The 20,634-nt window shown below is 47.2% G+C and overlaps 1 protein-coding gene across 1 annotated transcript; it reads left to right on the top strand.

Moving 5' to 3' along the window:
• Positions 1-5,715: 5,715 nt before the first annotated feature.
• On the top strand, positions 5,716-15,856 carry SERPING1 (serpin family G member 1). The gene is made up of 8 exons (XM_028136206.2): positions 5,716-5,780; positions 6,237-6,314; positions 7,801-8,248; positions 9,629-9,763; positions 11,343-11,543; positions 11,738-11,877; positions 14,322-14,541; positions 15,447-15,856. Exons 2-8 carry the CDS (start codon positions 6,261-6,263, stop codon positions 15,698-15,700), a joined length of 1,452 nt encoding a protein of 483 aa, XP_027992007.2. The 5' UTR covers positions 5,716-5,780; positions 6,237-6,260; the 3' UTR covers positions 15,701-15,856.
• The last annotated feature ends 4,778 nt before the right edge of the window (positions 15,857-20,634 follow it).

The following is a 20,634-nucleotide window of genomic DNA, read 5'->3' as shown; positions in this document are numbered from 1 at the left end:
AATCCAGCCCTATCCGGTTTGGCTAAGTGGATAGAGTGTCGGCCTGCGGACTGAAGGGTCCCAGGTTCGATTCCAGTCAAGGGCATGTACCTTGGTTGCGGGCACAGTCTCAGTAGGGGGTGTGCAGGAGGCAGCTGATCAATGTTTCTAACTCTCTATTCCCTCTCCCTTCCTCTCTGTAAAAAAATCAATAAAATATACTTTTTAAAAAAAGAATATAATCCAGATCTGATTCATTATTACATTTATTGTTTCTTCTGTTAATTTTTTAAATTAAAATTAAAGTATTTTCATAAACCCCTAAAAGTATCTTGGGCTCAAGACCCTGTGTCTGGTCAGCCCTGATTCATTCTATTAATAGTGAGCATTACTGATTTTCCATTTACAGAGAGGTCAAGTTTCCTTTTTATATAAGTGTATTCAAGTAAACAAAACAAGTCCATTAAACAATATTGTATTAGTCAGCTCGAGCAACCACAGCAAAATGTCATCGACTAGGTGATTTAAATAATAGAAAGTTATCTTCTTAGAGTTGTAGAGGCTGGAACTCTGAGATCAGGGTGCCAGCATAGTATTCTGGGGTGGTCCCTCTTCCTACCTTGCAGATGGCCTTGACCTCTTCACTTTGTGTCCTCACACGGAGCGTGTATCTGTGAGTCTCGCTCTTCCTCTTCATATAAAGCCAAGTCCTATTGGATCAGGGTCCCATCCTTATGACCTCAGTTAAACTTAATTACCTCCTAAAAACTCTCTCTCCAGATACACGCATGCTGCAGATTAGGGCTTCAACATATGAATTTTGGGGGACACAATTCAGTCCAATACAAATATGAAAGAACTTATAGTATAGGGGTGTGTGAGATAAAGCAAAAATGAAAGCCATTCATTTTACAGATGACTGAGGTCTAGGAATAGAAAGTCCCAAGGAGCCAGGATTGGAATTCCTATGCATTCTGGGTCCTTCAGGACACCTGGGCTCCTCCAGCACACTCCCAGGAATGGGATGAGCCATTCCTGCCCCACGGCCTTTGACCTGCCCAGAGAGTCAGGACTTGGCCCACAGCCTGCTTTTGCCAAGCCCTGCGTCCTGGGGAGTCAGCTTCCCAGAGGAGCTAAACAGAACTGCATTTTGTTTTCACCAGAACGCTACCAAAGAAAAACACAAATAGACAATAAGCATGAAACGGTGTTCAATCTCATGAGTAATCAACGAAATAAAAATTAAGACCATAATGAGACATTAATAGATTGGCTAAAAGTTTACATTATGACAACCCCAGGTGTTGGGAGAATTTGATGGAATAGTAACTTCTTGTTTTAAACACCTCTTATTCATCCCATTGCTGAGGGAGGGATTCCTGCCCTATAGTTAGGGGGGTGGCTGAACCCATGGCACCTAACACTGGACAGACAAGATAACAGCTGGTGATTGCTCACATATGCTCCCATCCTGAAGGAGGAGGACATCACATGCCACACAGGGCCACACGGAGTTGCACTCAGGAACAGAGCGAGCAACCATGGGCTCTGGGGCTCAGCCTTTCCAGTACAAAGAGGATGCGGTGCCCCCTGGTTCCCATGGGAGGACGTAGTATGTGGTTGACTTGTTTGAATAATTCTGCAGGCTGACAGGGAACCGAAACCCACTACTCAGAGTAAGTGGGAACTCTGCCTGGTCTCCTTGATAAGGAGAGTTATTTGGCTACAGGACCTGATCTGAGGAAGCAGAGTGGGGAGGGGACTTGAAGTTAGGCCATTCACGTCTCTCCTCGTTTTACCAGCTGTCAAAGCAGCACATAATAGTGAGCCTTCAGTTTAGGTCTGCATTAGGGTTATCCAGAAAAACAGAACCAACAGGATGTGTGTGTGTACATCCATATATACATGTACATGTATAAATCAGTGGACATTGAGTAAAGCAGATTGCCCTCAATAATGTGGATGGGCCTCAACCCAATTAGTTGAAGACCTTACTAGAATAAATGCTTACCTTCGTCTTTCTCTATATATAAGTAGATAGATAGCAGATAGATAAGGATAGATATAGATATAGATATAGATATAGATAATATAGGTATAGATATAGATATAGATATATGATATAGATATAGATATAAATATAGATATAGATGTAGATGTAGATGTAGATAGAGATAGAGATAGAGATAGAGATAGAGATAGAGATAGAGATATCTCAAAACAAAATTCAAAACAAGAACTTACGATCTGAAGAGGACTAAATTCACAGCTGAGTAAATAGTCCAAACCTGGGTTTTCTATCCAAAGAGGTGGCAACAGAGAGTTGGAGGCAAAGGTCAAAGACAGAAATGTGGCAGGGAACCCAGGTAAGCTGCTGAGCGAGAAGTGTAAAAGTGGGCAGACAAGAGGGAGCCTTTTGGGACCAGTGTGCAGTTAGGGGTTTGGGGGTCAACCCAAATGTATCTCAGTGTGAGATCAAAAAAATAGATTGTGGTAACAACAATACAATGGAATAATATGCAGCTGTTAGGAAGAATGAGATAGAACAATGCTCTGACACTTAATTAAGAAAAGAAATATGGAAGAGTAATAATTATGTGTTTGGGAAAGATCTATAAAATTCTGTATTTTTATAAATAAAGAGGAGGTCTGATTGATTTCAGAGAGAAAGGGAGAGGGAGAGAGAGATAGAAAAAAATAAAAATAAATAAAGAGGAGGTCTGGAAAAAACACATTTACAACTGTTACCAGCAGTTGTATCTAGAATATCTTTTCATTTTATAAATGTCTGGGTTGTCTGAAAATTTTGACAAAATATATACATGATATTGCAGTGACAACTTTGACAGAGTAATATAAAAATTCCTTAGAATGAAAGAAATGAGCCTATTTAAAACACCTGTAAAGACTCATCCCTTGTTTCTGTCTACCCAGAAAAGTTCTGTATTCCTTGGCCTTCCAGGGTCTACAAATACATTGTGAGTTTGAGGTTCTGTGTGTTTGTGTCTGAACAATTATTTGGATCTAATTCCTGTCTTTGTCTCTCATCCCCACCCATCTCCTACCAGAAGACTGAGGGAAGATGAAAAGAAAAGGGACTATTTTATTTTACCTTCATGAGAACACAACATGAGATTTATCCTCTGAACAGATTTTATTTGCACATTATTGTGGACCAAAGGTGCAATATTGTTCAGCAGAGCTCTAGAATTTCTTCATCTTATTTCATTGAAACCGTACACCTGTAAGAAGTTAAAGAAAATTTTATTCCCCTCCAATAGTATTTTGCAGCCGGGTTTCTGAAAAGAGGATGGAGCCCTAATGCCCAAGGCATTCTTTGTAATCAATCAGCATCTTTCTGCGTCTAGAGTGGTACTAGAGTGGTACTTTCTGTGGGAGAACTGAGAAAATTATCACTTGAATGATTCTCTGTGTTGTGAGAATCAGCTAACCCTGATCCTTCTGCCTTATTCCCAAGTTTTTGTATAATTTTTCTTCAGAGGAGAAAGTATAGGTATATTGATTGTGCGGAAGTGTTCACCCATAGCAACTGGAACCTTTAGTATCTGAGGACCTGCCTGAGAGAAAAACCTGATAAAATGTTCTGAGTTCAGAAAGAGCTTTAGTGAGAACTTAAACTTCATCCAATACCAGAAAACCCACAGCAGGGAGAAGCCCTGTACAAATAAAACATGGGGAAGACGTCCCTGCAGGCTCATCCCTCCTCACCCACCAGAAGAGAGGGTTCTCATGGCACAAACAACCTAGACCTGCCCCCAGGGCTGGGGGAAGGACCGAAGTCACAGCCCTAAGCTGACCGACTGTCTGAACACCCACGCTAGGGAGGAATTCTCCAAACACCACAATTAAGTCAACCTCTGGCCATTCTGTTAGGGAAAAGCCAGGGAGAGCTTCAGATTCAGCTCCAGCTCCAGCTCTTCAGGCAGGAAAGTCTTCACAGAGCACACACAGCGCTGAACGTGCAGAGTGCAGGGATGGCTTTGGCCAGAGAGCTGAGATGGCTGAAGGACGCTCAGGCTGGAAAACCTCTCCACCGGGCCTTGTCCACCTGAGACTTTGGTCCACAGAGCATCAGAGTCCTGCAGCTGGGCAGAGGATGCTCAGTCTCCTGCCTGTTTCAGTCTAGCCTTGGTATATGCCAGTAATGTATAGGGTCAAAAGACTCGGTCCATATTTTGGCCCTGTCACTTACTAACTATGTTGGCTGAGTCAGTTAAATTCTATGAGTCTCTCTCTCTCTCTCTCTCTCTCTCTCTCTCTCTCTCTCTCTCTCTCTCTCTCTCTCATTTAAGGTAGGATTAATATTAGCACCCACTTCATAGGTGTCATGAGAATTAAGGAGAGGATGAGTGAGGTGGTTTTCCACCACCTTCTTTTTGTTTGTCTGACCTACTTCCCAGAACTCACAAGCTCAATGTGCTTTTGAGGCCCTCAGTTGGAACCAGTGTGCAGTGAGGGGGTCAACCCAAATGTATCTCAGTGTGAGATCAAAGAAGTAGGTTGTGATCTCAGTTGGGTCCTGGGATAGAGAAGTGATATTGTGTGTGCAGCTGCTCCAACCATGTGCCATATGAACTCAAAAAGGGTCTGGAGGCTTTGGCTAGAAATAAGTGATAAAGGTTTATTCAAGGGCCTTTGAGTTTGCACACGGGCAACACAGGTAGGCAAAACCGCAGAAGTGTTCCAAAGAAGAAAGAGCAGTTAAGTGTTCTTATAGTAAGAAGAGCCTTCTTGAAAATAATCCATCCTGCACTCTTAGCCCTAGGATTGGTCCAGGAAGGCTATCGGTCAGACTCAGGATGATGGATGCCAGGTGGTCTACACACATGAGTCCTCTTGGAGGGGGGGCAATCAGAGGTTTGGCGTGTATTCAGGCATTGACACAGGACTGGCAAATTCAAAAGTTTAAGTCCCCAGGTTAGTTAAAACGAGAGTAGACTCATGCCTCAGCCTTCTTGATCTTGGTAATTCAGCAGCTTGACTAGAGTGACTCCGTTTTATTTCTGGCACTGATGTGAAGGAGCTTACCCACCATGTAAGGAGGTTCCCAAGTGGCCACAGGAAATGAAGTTCCCGCAAAGCAGGTGCAGAGTCTTCATAGGTCTTTTCCAAGCCCCTCCCTCCGCCCCCCAAGGTGACATACAAATATTCTCTCCCGTTTCTGCCCCTGTCAGTCCCTTAGAGAAGCACTTGTGGTGCTAACAGCCAACTTTCCTGACAGGCCCAGCAGTGAGACAGTCATAGACCATGCGAGCGGTATCCGGTCACCAGAGAGGGCCTTGTTCTTCAGAGGAGGCATGCATGGTTGCCAGATTTAGCAAATAAGCTCATTTAACTATCAAATGGTCACAAAGGGGCCAATTTCCAAGGGGTTACTTGGAAGTTCAGCTGAGATGAGCAACTCTGCTTGCCTGGAAACTGTGGAGCAATGTGTGTCTGTGCTGCTTTTATGGTGACCCACGAAGGTGGAGGGGGTAAGCTTCCTTGTGTAAAGCTCAGAGCTGCACCCAAACTTCCCTGCTTCCAGCTCCTAAAGGGCTTCAGGCTAAATCCCTGCTCCAGCCCCCAAAGCCCACCAAGCGACCTCTCCCAATGTGATTTACGGGAACTCACACCAGCGATCAATCATCCTTAATTTGTAACTGGGCTGTGTCCTGGGCCAGCCAATAGCGAAGACCGACCCCCCCACACTCACATACACACCCCACCCTCCCTGACCCCGTGCGACTATCCACTCAGTCTGCACTAAAGGCGCCCGGTGACCAGGAGTTGGGGAGCAGGTTTGGTTCTTGGGGAGGAGGGGGGGGGGGTTGGGAAGGGGTCTTCTCATCTCCCTTTTCCCCCTCCCCCAGTTTCTGCCCCCCCCCCCTTTATCTCTGCAGTCTCTACAGACCTGGTTCCCCTAGAGACTTCTGCCTCCCCCTTCTCTTCCCCTCCTGGGCAGCCCCCTCTGGACCTCCCCTCCTCCCCCAGCCTCTGGCCTCATTGTTTGGCTAAAGCAGGACCCCCAGGATGGAACAGATGGACGGAGACCCGGGCCTGGGGGAGGCTGGGGGGAGGGAGGGGGAGGCTGAGCCAGCCGGTGCCGGGAAAGGGAAGCGGTTTTGGGAAAAACAAAACAGAGGGAGGAGCCTGGGAGAAGGTGGCGGGGAAGGGCCCGGAATGGAATGGGGGCGGGCCCGGGGGTGGGCCCCACGCCTCCTCGAAGCCGGCCCTGACGCTGGCTGGCTCCGCAGGTCCAGGCGGACATCGCCTCCCAGATGGCTTCCAGGTTGACCCCGCTGACCCTCCTGCTGCTGCTGCTGCTGGCTGGGGTGAGTGGCCCTTCATGGGATGGGAATGGAGGGGTGCCTAGGATTAACCCTTCAGGCCCCGGAGAATGAGGAGAGCTCCTCTTGGGATCATGCAATGTGATCCGTGCAGCTCCATTCCTAGAGAGACTGGAAAGAGCTGGAGACTCAGCGGGACACAGGTTGGAAACCTGACCCGCTGGGCTCCAGCCTGGTGGCCTTGAGCAAGTCACTTCCTGGCGCCCTCCTGCTCTAATTTATAAAGTGGAGAATAAAGGAGGACCAAGCAGGGCAAGGAAATGGACAGCATTCTGCGACGTAAAAGCAAGGGTTGTTGCGGACACTGAGCTGTGGGTTTGCAGCGGAGACACAGGTTCTCCCGAGGCTGGGCCTGTGAAGCCAAGTGGTAGCAGACACCCCTGGATGGGTGTGAATCGGTGAGAGGTCGCAGTGGTCGGGGAGGTCCGGGGAAAGCAAGGTGGATGCTTGCTCTGGCCTGTGTGTCCCTGTGTGTGGAAGGAGGCACCCGCAGTGTCCTTGGTGATGCGCAGGGATCACCCGGAATCAGACTGCAGGTTGGCTCCTAGTTTTTCCTCCAGCTCCTGCAAGACCCTGGACCAGTTACTTAGTATGGCTCAGCATCAGTTTCTTTTATCAGTGAAATGGGGATAATAAGTACATGGCTTCTCAACCCAGAACAAACAGCATTTGGGGCTGGATAATTCCTGGGTATGAAGGGCTGTCCTGTGCATTGTAGGATGTTCTGCTGTGAGCCTGGCCTCACCCACTAGATGCCAGTAGCATCTCCGCCCTTCCCCCATCCTCTTCTCTCCTATATGACAACCAAAGGTGCCTCCAGACATTGCCACAGTTCCTCTGGGGTCAAAATGGTCTCTGATTGAGAGCCACTAGTCTATACTATTTCTCCCCCCGCCCCCGACCCCCTTTCCTTCCTTTCTTCCTCCTACCTTCCTTCCTTCCCTCTTCCTTCCTTCCTTCCTTCCTTCCTTCCTTCCTTCCTTCCTTCCTTTTGGAATGCCAATTATTTTCAATACCCACTAATGGGTTGCAATCCACAATTTAAAAAAACCACTGTTCTAAAGCAAAGGCCACAAGCTCAAATGTCTATACTGGGCAGGTAGGTGAGCCAAGACAGGCAGATATATTTATTTATTTCAAGAACACAGATAAGTGGCTGCTGACACTCAGCTCCAAAGTTTGGGAAACAACTTCCTATATGGCAGTAATTGGTCAGCGGTGACAGAGTCCCTGCCTGCTCTGCATTTTCTGCAGAGAAATCCCTGCCCACACCCCACCCATCGCTGCCTTGTCCCCTATTCTGGAGGAATCCGTGGCCACGGCTCCAGGGCAGGCCCCTCACCCACCAGGCCTTTTCAGAAATTATCTTGGGTACAAAATATTGTCCACATCCCCACCTTCTCTTCCCACTTTCATTGTTTGAGGGGACTTTGCCTCATAGAAAAATGAGACACAGTTTCTTGAACCACAGGATAGAGCCTCCTCAAATCCTAATGGTACCAGCTTCAGCCTCACGGATTCAAACAACCAGACATGGGAAATCAATGAAAACATCTCAGAGAAAGAGACCTCCGAGATTCAATCCACTCAGCCCACCGTGGGCTCTTCCACCATGCCAACAACCAACGCAACTATCCTAAGAGAGAATGGCACTTTGCACCCCACCTCCCAGCTCTGCTTCGAGTCAACCACTCAACCTATCGACCCAACCACCCTGCCCACTACTGGGCCCCCCTGCCCAGAGCCCGAGACCCACTGCCCTGACTTGGAGAATCCTTCAGCGGAGACCATGTTGGGGGAGGCTTTGCTGGATTTCTCCGTGAAACTCTACCACGCCTTCTCATCGGTGAAGAAGGACGAGACCAATATGATCTTCTCACCTTTCAGCATCGCCAGCCTGCTCACTCAGATCCTGCTTGGTAAGAACCTGACTGAGTTCTCCCTGGATTATATGTCGAACTCTCCCATGAGGGTCCCCAACGCAGACACCTACAAAGCTATGCCTCAGTGAGGAAGCTATAAAAATGGGTTGCAATGGAGTGTGTGTGGGGGTGTGTGTGTGTAATGTTTTTATTCTTGAACTTCCATGTAACAATGATTTAATAGGCACTATTGCTTATAAAAACCCTATGGACTATACAAGAACATATAAAACAAGGTCCCAGCCATTAACTATGGTTCAAGTTCAGACAATAATTGAGATGAAACCGTAAGAGATAGAAGTAGAGTAGAATTGTGATAATGGGGGGATGCTGCTGGCATCTAGTGGGGAGAGGTTTGGGGTGTTAGGATTCTGGGATTCCTAACTGTGTGACCTTGGGCAGATTACTGAACATCTCTGAGCCTGAGTCCTCATGTGTAAAATGGAGATAGTTGTACTTACCTCCTAAAATTAAGTAGATAGCCCAGCGCCTGGCTTGATGGGAAGTCAAAAAAGGCTAATCCCCCTGCCTTCCTGAAGGATTACTGTCAGGTGCCACAGGTTAATTACCCTAGGAGTGACACAAACAAATTGCTATAAGCAGTGAGGACAGAACTGTCACTCTAAGGGGGAAATTCCAGGAAGGCTTCGAGAGACAGAGTGAGCATATATAAGAACGGAATCCCAGAATCCTAACACCCCTAACCTCTACCCGCTAGATGCCAGTAGCATCCCTCCAGTTAAGACACCAGAGTATCTTCAGACACTGCCAAATGCCCCTTGGAAGGCACATTTCAGTTGATTGGTTTGGGTTAATTTCTTTTTTCTTTGTTTAATTGATTTTAGAGAGGGAGAGGGAGAGAGAGAGAGAGAGAGAGAGAGAGAGAGAGAGAGAGAGAAGCATTGACTGGTTGCCTCCCATGCACACCCAACCTGGGGTCAAACCCACAACCTTGGCATATCAGGATGACGCTCTAACCAACCGAACTACCCAGCCAGGGCTGATGTCTCCTAATAGTCATCTAGTATCCCTGCCTATATGGTGAACCCTTGTAAACCTAAACCAACTAAATACTAGTTCATGTAGAACAGGCAGCAGGCTTTGAATGATGAGTGGGATAAAAATTAGGTAGAAAATAGGGGAGGAGAGTATTTGCAGCCCTGGAAAAGCCTAACCGTGATTATTCATAATCCCCCCCACCTCTCTCTTTCTGATTTTTGTACTGTCTCCTGACTCCATGCTTCCAGCTCTGGTGATACGTGATCCCCTTTTAGCAGTCAATGACCCCCCCATTCCAGCTGGTCCCTCCAAAGTGGTCCTGATAGTGGCTCCCCCGCACCTCCTGCAGTTGGCCCTCGTCTCTGCCTTTTGTTGTAGGGGCCGGGAACAGCACCAAGAAGAACCTGGAGACCGTCCTCTCCTACCCTGAGAACTTCTCCTGTGTCCACCAGGCCCTGAAGGCCTTCACATCCAAAGGCTTCACTTCAGTCTCTCAGATCTTCCACAGCCCCGGTGAGTGCCGGGCAGGGGGACAGCTGCTGGGCGGGGTCCTGAGGGCATGCTGAGGGGGACCCAGCACTGGGGTAAAGGACAGTGGGAATGTTAGAGCTAGAACATCCAGGATGGACTGCAGAGCAGGTGAGGGCTTCAGCAGACAGAGAGTCCCCATGGTGAGATCTTGGGTAAGCCATTTGCCTTCATCAACTCCGTTTAGAATAAGAGTTCATAAATAGATAGGACTAGAGAGCTATAGACATAAAATAGGCAAAAAAAAAAAAAAAAATGGTTGCTAATCTGGGTCAGGGGAATCCTGGGCCCTCTTGTCTGTACTTTATTTATATTATATGAATTTGTTGTCATTTACATGTGTTAGATGAATAAGTAGGTAATAAGAGCAATAAACTTCCAACATGATCAAATGCTTCTTTTTTTTTTTTTTTTCAAGGTTTGGTCCACAGAGCCCTAGGGTTCTGCAGAGCTCCTTCAGAAGTCACAGTGGGAATGAGGATCAGGGAGGCAGGGTGGGGTGGGGGTGCCACTTCCTGTGAGAGGGACCTAGAGCCAACTGGGCTCTAAGCTCCTGCCCAGCCTCAACCGCAGCCCTTTTATATTGTGGGCTTCAGACATGACATTATTTGAAAACACAGCTCTGCTGTTTGAGAAGGTTTGAAAATTATAGATGTAGTCTGACCCTCTCTTTACTTTTTTTTTTTTTTTTTTAACAGAGAGAGGAGGATAGAGGGAGAGAGAGAAAAAAAACATTGATGTGAGAAACATCAATGGGTTGCCTCCTGCATGCCCCCTACCAGGGATTGAGCCCACAACCTGGGCATGTGCCCTGACCGGGAATCGAACCAGCCGAACCAGCAACCTTTCGGTGCACGGGGATGACACCCAACCAACTGAGCCACATGGGCCAGGGTGACACTCTGGCTTTTTTTTTTTTTTTTTTTAATGGATGAAAACAATACTTATTCATCGTAGAAACTGAGAAAATGCAGAAAAAGTGGGGGTGGGGACACCCTCTTTTTAGAGATGGGAAAATGTGGCATTCGAGTAACATTGTATTTACTTATTTACTATAAATCAATTTGATCCTCTGTTTTGCTGGGTTGGTGGTAAATACAACTGCATTCATTATCAGTTGTTTAGTCCAGGAAAAGTTCCTCTTTCAGACACTGTTTTCTTTAGTGGAACTGGGCTTTGGAGCGCCAAAGCCAGGAAGTCTAATTACAAACTTTTGCTGAGGCTGGGAAGCAGACTCTATTGCCTCTTGAATTAAGAAAAGAAGGGAGAGAAAATACAGGCAAACGGAAGTTCCAAAGTACCTTGCCAGCCAAGCTCACGTGGCAAGCAGAGGCAGGTGGGGCCTGGGATGAGTTCTGCTCCGAGTTCAGGGTTACCTTCTCTGGGCCTCATTGTCACATCTGTACGAGAGGAGTGGCCTGGACCCCTGCTCCAACATACTGTGTTCATTGGAGTGAGCACAAAGATTGACGGGAAACACACCCCCTCTCAAAACCTGCTCTTGGAAGCAGGGAGAATGTTCTGGGACTCATGCCTCCTTCTCTTGACCTGCATCCCCCACCAGACCTGGCTATAAGGGACGCCTTTGTGAACGCCTCTCAGTACCTGTATGGCACCCCCAGACCCCTGGGAAATGACAGTGATGCCAACTTGGAGCTCATCAACAGCTGGGTGGCGGAGAACACCAACCACAAGATCAACTCTCTGCTGGACAGCCTGCCCTCCGACACCCGCCTTGTCCTCCTCAATGCTATCTATCTAAGTGGTAAGGGGGCCCTGGACCAGGTCATCTTCCCATCCTGAATCCTTCCTCCCCGCCTGGCTTCAAAGCCCACCAGACCCCACATTCCATGCCTGGATCCCATTGTACCTGTCTTACCCTTTGCTTACCGGGATTTCAGCTCTATATCCTTTCCCCACCTGTATGAGAGTAACTGTCCCCCTCTCTCTTCCCTCTAGCCAAGTGGAAGACAACATTCGATCACAAAAAAACCAGGAGGGAGTCCTTTTACTTGAAATCCTCAAAGATGAAAGTGCCCATGATGACCAGCAAGAAGTACCCGGTGGCCCATTTCACTGACCCTATGTTGAAGGCCAAGGTCAGTCCTTGCCTCTCCCTACACCTGTTTCAGTGCCTCTTATGTGTCCTGATTTCTTTTCTGCTACGGCCCCATTTGTTTGGGGTGCACCCTTACTAATTTCTCCTTCTTCCCTCTGTATTTCCACCCTGCCTTTTCTCTTTCTTCCTACTGCAGCCTGGGCGAGGCAGGCATTGTATATTTTAGGTTGGAAAGCAGGATTCTAAAGTTTCTTCATTCATCTCTACTCCATCAAATGGCAAAAAGTGAGTCGTGTTTCTGTCCTGTGCATCTGATGTATGCATGCATGTGCAGCATGCATATATGTGTGCACATGTATAGGTATAGCTGAATGTATATACATGTGGTATTGTGTGCACATGTGTTTAGTGGCTTAAGTTCCTTAGCAGAAATTGAACAGTATCATTTCGGTGGACGGGGGGGGGGGGGGGGGGGAGGGGGGAGGGGACAAGAAATATGGAGCCCAGAGGATTCTAATTAATAAAATGCCTCATGCCCAGGGATCAGATGTTTCTGCCTTGTTAGGACATCAAGACACAGACCTATTGGATAGAAAACAGTGGGAGACACCCAGTGATTCAGTTCCAGGCGAGAAGTAGAGGATGTGTCCTGGAACACGCCGGGCTTGTTTCCTCCTTGGGAGCTGGCCTTAGCGTTCTCTCTGCCTGCCTCGTCCCTCTTCACTCAGATTTTCACATAACTGTGCCTTCTGCTCATTCAGGTGTCAGCTCAAAGATTATTCTTTAATCGAGTCACTTCTAACAGATTAAACTTCTATAAACCATTTGTTCCGTTTACAAACATGGTTACAAATACGGTTAATTAATATTCCCATAAGCACTTCAAGCTTATTGGGTATACTTTATAAATAAATATACTTTTTTTTTTTTTAAGTATACCATATACCCGACAGGGCAGAATTACAGCCCTGCTTGGCCACATCTTCCAAACACCTGTGACCTGAAAACTAAATTTAAAGAGTAAATCAGTTTTAACCCCAACATCTCAACATTGTTCTCAAAGTTAATGAAATGATCCTATACCTTTTTTAAAATATATATTTTTTATTTATTTCAGAGAGGAAGGGAGAGGAAGAGAGAGAGAGAAACATCAATAATGAGAGAGAACCCTGGATCAGCTGCCTCCTGCCTGCCCCCCATTGGGGATGGAGCCTGCAACCTGGACATATGCCCTGACCGGGAATTGAACCATGACCTCCTGGTTCACAAGTCAACACTCAACCGCTGAGCCACGCCGGCTGGGCCCTATACCTTTTTGCTTAGAAGTATAAAACTAGTGTGTCTGATTTTCTTAAGATTATCCTGAACTTACCATCTGGTGTGAATATTATGAAGTTGGTTTTCTTTGTCCTTTCCATACTTAATTCTGAATCTTCCTGGGACTTAAAGAGTATTCATCCAACTAAGGGGATTAGAGTTACCAGCTCAGGAATGTTCAGGTTACTGGCTTGGAAATTTAAGGCCATAACATGGTACTTTTTAGTCAGAGACTCGAGATCCATCCACAGGGTGCGTACTGCTCCAATGATCCCACCCTAGTTGAAGCCTCCATCAACAGGGACCCCATGTCCATGATCCTCAGTCAATAGCAATTTACATCCTGCTTCTTCTGGGCCATATTTTCAAATTCCAACAATTGGCTGGTTTCCGTTCATTTCTTCATTGCTCAATTGAATTCCGCAGTCTAGATTCTTCTCATCCATCTTTCAACCTCAACCACATGCCCTTTAATGATATTCTCTTACATCCTATTCATCTAAGGTGTCACCCTTGGCACTATTGACATTTTGGGTTGGATAATCCTTTGTTATGAGGTGCTACCCTGGCATTGTAGGATTTAGCATCATCCCTGGCTTCTACCCCCTCCTCTAGCTATGACAATCAAAATGTCTCCAGATATTGCCAAATGTCCACTCGGGGCAAATTCACACTGGGTTGAGAACCACTATATTAGACCCACGAGTCCTGCACTTTTCTTATATTTTTGTCTGGCCATCAGTGAAAGTCCCTCTAATGGCAAACTGGGAAGGTCAGCTAGGGCCCGCTTGTACAAAATCTTGAATGTCACACTAAGAGATTTATACTTACGCGCGTAGGCCCTGCAGAGCCGTCAAGTCTTTCAAAGGACTGACCCGGTAATTCTGATGGTACCCTATGCACACTTGAGAGGAAGGGAACAGGGTTCACAAAGATCAAATCACTTGCCTGTATTACATTGCTCATCAGTGGTAGAGTCATCTTCAGCCTGTGTGATCAGAAACTTGTGCTCATTCTTGTGCACCTCACCAGCACTGTTCACCTAGCTGGCATCCCCATTTCATGGCGAAACCTGGAAGCTCGAGTCTGGCTGCTGTTTGCTGAAATGGTCCAGATTGCAACAGCAGAGGGTGGGAAGATTGATAAGGTGCATCTTTATTTCTCCAGGTGGGGCAACTGCAGCTCTCCCACAACCTGAGCATGGTGATCATGGTACCCCAGAACTTGAAACTCAGTCTCCAAGACATGGAGCAGGCTCTCAGCCCCTCTGTCTTAAAGGCCGTCATGAAGAAGCTGGAGATGACCAAGTTCCAGCCCACTCTCCTGATGCTGCCCCGATTCAAACTCAAGAGCAACCAGGACATGTTGATAATCATGGAGAAACTGGGTGAGCCCTGGCAGCTCAGAGTTGCTCCTCGATCATCAGAGGAGAAAAGCGTGGCAGGACGCAGGGAGCCCCTAAAATGCACTTCGCACTCTCTAGAATACTTTGTACATCTATAATCTCAGGTTGTTCCTCAGTCCTGTAAGTTAGAGGGATTTGCTATTATCTCATTACATCATGAGGAAATGACTCAGAAAGTTTACATAACTTAGCCAAGATCCCTTGAGCTAGGTAGAAGTGAGCCAGAACACCAATCCAGGTCTTCAGCTCTCTTGACTGTTTCCACTATGGTTCATTGTGACACTGTGACAGGTGACGTAGGTGGGCCATGGATGCTCTTCCCCCACAGACATTTCATAACACTCAACCATCCCACAGATTGTGCAAGAAGCACTCGGGATAAGAGGGTAACTGGAGGCTTCTGAGTTTAGGAGAGGCAACAGAGGCTCCATTTCCTAACCTTTGGCCTCACTTCCTGACCTTTGACCTCACTCCCAGCTATATCGCTTCATATTCTGTTAAAGAACTTGACCTCCTAAAAGATAATCTTGATTCCTAGTATATGACCTCATTTGATAACATATGACCTCTTTCTATATAGTTCCTTACTTCCAAGGTCCTTGTTGACAGAGAAGCAATGACATCATTTTTGGGGGGTTTGAGGGGGGAAGGGGCAAGGCTTCTCATCACTTGAGAGAAAGTGGTAGTTGGTGTGAAGATGGGCCTTCTGGCAGAGGACCACAGGAACTGGACCAGAAGGTATGATAATACATTTTGATAAGCAACGAGGAGGAAGAAGAGAGGATTGGGATGTGGGACCAAGCCAGAAAATTCCGGACAGATGTCTCCGACAGCTGAGGGTTTCATGCTGGTTTTTGACTCATTATTTTTCTCTGGTTATGCCCTAGAATTCTTTGACTTTGCTTACGATCTCAACCTGTGCGGGCTGACAGAGGACCCGGATCTCCAGGTTTCTGCGATGAAACACCAGGCGGCGCTGGAGCTGACGGAGAGCGGGGTGGAGGCGGTTGCGGCCTCCGCGATCTCGGTGGCCCGCGCTCTGCTGATCTTTGAGGTGCAGCAGCCCTTCCTCTTCCTGCTCTGGGACCAGCAGCACAGGCTCCCTATCTTCATGGGGCGGGTGTATGACCCCACGGCCTGAGACCTGCAGGGGCCAGGCTAGGGCCATCCCTACCCCTCAAGCCTCTGCTTGCCCAGTTGCAGCTCTCCCTGCTGCTGCCCGCCTGAAAACCACGTTTTGCCGCTTTCTCTGGTTCTAGTTCACTAGACTCTACAAATAAAACCTGGCAGATCCTGACTTCCTCTCTCATTTGCCTTTCAATTTTAAAGAACAAGGGTAACCATGCCCTTGTGTCAGCTACCTACTGCCTTGTAACAAGTCATTCCCAAAGACTGGCTGCAAACAACAACTATTATTTCAGCCAAGCCTCGGGTTGGCTGAGTGGTCTTACTGATCTGGCCGGGACTTGGTTGATCTTCCCCGGGCTCTATGACACAGCTGTAATAGTTGGCAAGAAAGGAGTCAGAAACAGGCTGTCTTTTTCACACCTCTGTGTCTCTGCTGGCATCAAGTTTACCATTGTGCCATCAGCCAAAGCAGGCGAGTCACATAGCCAGACCTGAAGTTCGAGTGGACAGGCACTAGCGTTAGAGGGCAAAGCCATTAACCGGAGGCTATTCATGCAATCCATTTATGCCCGTCTCCGTCTCGCATATTTGCCTTGACGACGGTAATAACAGTAACGAACAGTGTTGGGAGCTTACACAGGTGGTCTGCTGAGAGCTTTACAGATGTTCATCCTCCACAGCTTGATATGTAAGCTCTCAACTTGGAGAGACTCAGTCTTGCTCAAAGTTGTGCAGTTAGGAAAGGCTGCCCTGAGGTTCAAAAGCATGTCTCTGTGACTCAAGTCTAAGCTCAGAGCCACTATCTCTGTCTCTGCCCTCCTAGCTTAAAATCCTGCCTTGGCTTTTTTTTATTTTTTTAATCCTCACCCGAGGATATTTTTCTATTGATTTTTAGAGAGAGTGGAAAAGAGAGGGAAGGACAGAGAGAAATATCGATGTGAGAGAAGCATATGGATTGGTTGCCTCCTGCAGGAGCCCCGACCAGGGCCAGGGAGGAGCCTGCAATGGAGGTACCCGCCCTTGACCAGAATCAAACCCGGGACCCTTAGGTCCGCAGGCCGATGCTCTGTCCACTGAGCCAAACTGGCTAAGGCTTTTTCTTAATATTTTCTTTATTTGTTCAACAAATACAGTGCCCTTACGTCCGCTCTGTGCTAAGCACAGAGGGCATAAAGATGACTTAAGCCAGTGCCTGCCTTCAAAACCTACGGCTTGATGAGGGAGACCAATGGGAAGGCAGGTTTTCACACAGCGTTCTTTTCATCTCTAAAGATGTCTTGGTGTGTTTTTCTCGTTTCTAGCTTATCCTCACAGATTCACTGGTGCTCTGGTTCTTAGCCCTTCTATCTCCCTCCTTCCCTCTCCCTCCTAATCCCATCGTTTTGTCTGTCCCCTGTCTCTGTTTCTTCCTTTTTCCCCCATTTCCCCTCTCCTGGGTACAGTGTTGTCCACCCAACGTTCTGACTGCGATTCTAGGTTTAGCCCTTCCCGCTGCAGGTCCCATCATCCTTGGCCCCTCCCCCTAGCTCCTCTCCCCCAGCTGTCACACATTCAGACAGTCAGGTTCACAACCAAAAGCAGCCCAAGGGGTACATGTACTCCCCACAACGACAATAGGGGTTCAGCTGTCAGTCCACAGCCATTTCTCAAGCACCTGTCCTACTAGTATAGGGTGTCAACATGGATCAAGCTAGTCCTGCCCGAAATATTGCAATGGGGTGAGTGTTTTTCTTTTCTTTTTGGTTAATTCTCATCTGAGGATATTTTTTCCACTGATTTTTAGAGAGAGTGGAAGGGAGGGGGAGAGACAGAAACATCGATGTGAGAGGGACACATCTATTGTTTGCCTCCTGCGCATGCCCCAACTGGGGCCAGGGATTGACCCTGCAACCGAGGTACGTGCCCCCTTGACCAGAATCGAACCCAGGACCCTTCAGTCCTCAGGCTGATGCTCTAACCACTGAGGAAACTGGCTAGGGCATGCATGAGTGTTCTTCTTAAGGCCATCACAGCCACCAGCATGTAGGCTCACATCCCTGCTGCCCCCACTCAGGGACTTCTGCCACCTGAGGAATCTGGCTTCCCAATTCCCCTCACAGAATCCCCTGGTGATAAGGAGAAACCGAGGCATAGGGGCAGTGTGGTAACTGACCTAGCTGGGTACTGCCTCTGGGCTGGCAGCTGTCAGTCCTTGAGGCTAGTCCCCTTCTCTATGGCCTGAGCTGGGTGCCAAGTTCTGGGCTGAAATGCAAGGTGGGAGGTGACCCAAGCTTCCAGTGTGTTCTTTCTAGTTTGTGCATGCTTTGGTTGAGCTCAGGGGTGTCTGAGAGCGGAAACAAGAAGACTGGGGTTGAGGATTATTTGTGGTTTAGCCCCTACCCCATCCTCTATTACCATTGGCTTCCCCCTTTAGGACCTGGCTGCCCATGTGGGCAAAACTTCCGATGTCATGTCAGGTCTGAGGCCTTTCTTGCAGCCCAGTCTCCCACCCAAGGCTCAGAACCAAACAAGAGTCACCTGGATTTGACTTGTTGCTCTGGGGGCATGGAGAGATCACCACTTCACATCGGGTTCGATTGGCAGAATGGTTTCTGTGTGCCCAACCTTGCTCAGGGCCCCTAAAGTCAATCTCTCAGGCTGCTGGGAAGATGCCACATTTCTGTCTGGGCTACTGTTGAAAGCAGAGGCACCTCCCAAATTCAGGGAAACTGCCCCCTCCTGCAGGAGAGCCTGATGTGAGGAAATGGGACTGAGCAAAGGCAGGGGGTGGGAAGTGATTCTGATCCAGGGGCACAGCACTTTGCACATGTTTTCCCCCCCTTCCCCCACTCATGCTGAGAGCCAGGTGTTATCCCTGCTTGTGAGATAAGGAAGGGAAAACTCAGAAAGGTTAAGTAACTATCCAAAGGTCACACAGCTGTACAGTGATCCCGCGGCTGAATTCGAATGCACTCAGTGGCTTATTTGGCCAGGCTCATTTCCTTTCTGCCCAAACCAGACTATAAATCAGGTCTGTGTTTTTTTATGCCCTGTACCCTGTGCCCCCACCAAACCTAACAAGGTGCCTTTACGCTGGTAAAAAACAATCTATTGAGTGAATGAATGATCGAATGAATGAATCACTACATCCAGATAAAGGGAAAGAAAAGGTTCTTATATTTCTGGGAAGAGTAGAAAATCTGGAAGAGAAGAGACTTTTCAGCTCTGAGCCTTTTCTTAAAAGAGAGCATGTGTCACTTTGGGAGGGGGTGGTGTTTGTTAAAACAATAGCATTTATTTAGCTCATGAGTCACTGAGTCTGTGTGGGCCTGGCAGGATTAGCTGGAGAATTAGCTGAAAGGTGTGATGAGGTTTGGCTTCGCTGAGCTTGTATAGCCTCTTTCATTGTCTTTGGCCTTGGCTGAGAGGAATCAGCTGACAGGTTCTGCTCCTCTCGGTCTGTCATCTTCCAGGAGGATAGTCTGGGCTTACTCATATGTGGAGGTTGCCGGGGTCTAAGGAAGTGAGCAGAGGCAGTATAACATCACTTCTGCCTCATTCCAGCAGCTAAAGCAAGTCATCAGACCAGCTTAGGTACAAAAAGTAAGGAAAACATCTCTACTTTTTTTTTAATGTAATTTTTTTTTTTTTTTTTTTTTTTTTTTTTTTTTTTTTTAGAGAGAGAGAGAGAGAGGAAGTGGGGGAGAGAGAGAGAGAGAAACATGGATGAGAGAAAGAAACATCAAGGATGGAGCCCACAACCTGGGCATGTGCCCCAACTCGGAATCAAACCAGTGACCTCTCAGTGCACAGGATGACACTCAATCAGCTGAGCCATACCAGCCAGGGCAAAAGTTGCCACTTTTAAAGAAAAGACTGCAATTATTCATTTAAATGAATAATTGTGGCCACTTTTCCAATCCACCACATATTTGTAGAGAAACTATTAACAATTTCCCCCCAGCAACTTGCTGCTTTTTGCCTATATCATCTTAGAAACGATTTATTATGTGAAATTTCAAGTTTCTTACATATCATTTTACTCTTTTCTGCTCTCTGTCATATTTAATCCCTGGCTCCTCCATCTGCATGTGTCACTCTTGAGAAAGAGGGCCATGCATTCATAGACACACACACCCCTAAGACTCCCACCCTCCAGCCCTGCCCTGCAATCCTACTCTGAGACAGACAAAGTTCCAGTGATCTGCTTCCCCTCCCCAAGGACACAGTCCACACCTGGGTTTGGTTGAAGGCTTCCTGAGAAAACCCTGAAGCGTGATTGATGGTCCGTTGTAGTTATTCCTTACTGCCACATGGTGTCGCTGTTGAAACTTTGTCTTGCATAGCCTTTTGGACATTTGTAACTTCCTGTGAGGTACCTGGTTCTTAAACAACCACTGTGGAGATTTAAACTTTGATCCAAAGTTTACAGTTCACACTTGTTCAGCCATTGTTTTTTCTTTTTTTAAAATATATTTTATTGATTTTACAGAGAGGAAGGGAGAGGGATAGAGAGTTAGAAACATCGATCAGCTGCCTCCTACACACCTCCTACTGTAGTTTTCCACTTGCATCATTCAAGTGTATATAATATATGATAGCACCACACCATTTTTCTCCCCTTTTTGTGAATGGAAAATGAAGCCTTAGAGAGCAACCAAGGTACATGTCCTTGACCAGAATCGAACCTGGGTCCCTTCAGTCCACAGGCCGACACTCTATTCACTGAGCCAAACCGGTTAGGGCCAGCCACTGTTTCTTGAAGATCAATATCTTCAGGTTCTACCTGGATTCTGGAAGGCTTCTGACCTGAGCCATGAGTTGTGTCAGAACCATCCTGGTCCCTAGAGATCTTTAGGGCCGAGGATGATAACCACAATAGTAGCAAAACAACACGCATTGAGCACTTACTTACCAAGTTGTCAGGTGCTGCTGTGCTGAGAATTTTTCATGGATTACATTTCCTTT

This window comes from Eptesicus fuscus, chromosome 13 (assembly GCF_027574615.1).
Source record: "Eptesicus fuscus isolate TK198812 chromosome 13, DD_ASM_mEF_20220401, whole genome shotgun sequence".
Classification (NCBI taxonomy): Eukaryota; Metazoa; Chordata; class Mammalia; order Chiroptera; family Vespertilionidae; genus Eptesicus; species Eptesicus fuscus.
The sequence above is the reverse complement of the archived record's forward strand: the minus strand, read 5'-3'. Positions and strand labels throughout refer to the sequence as shown.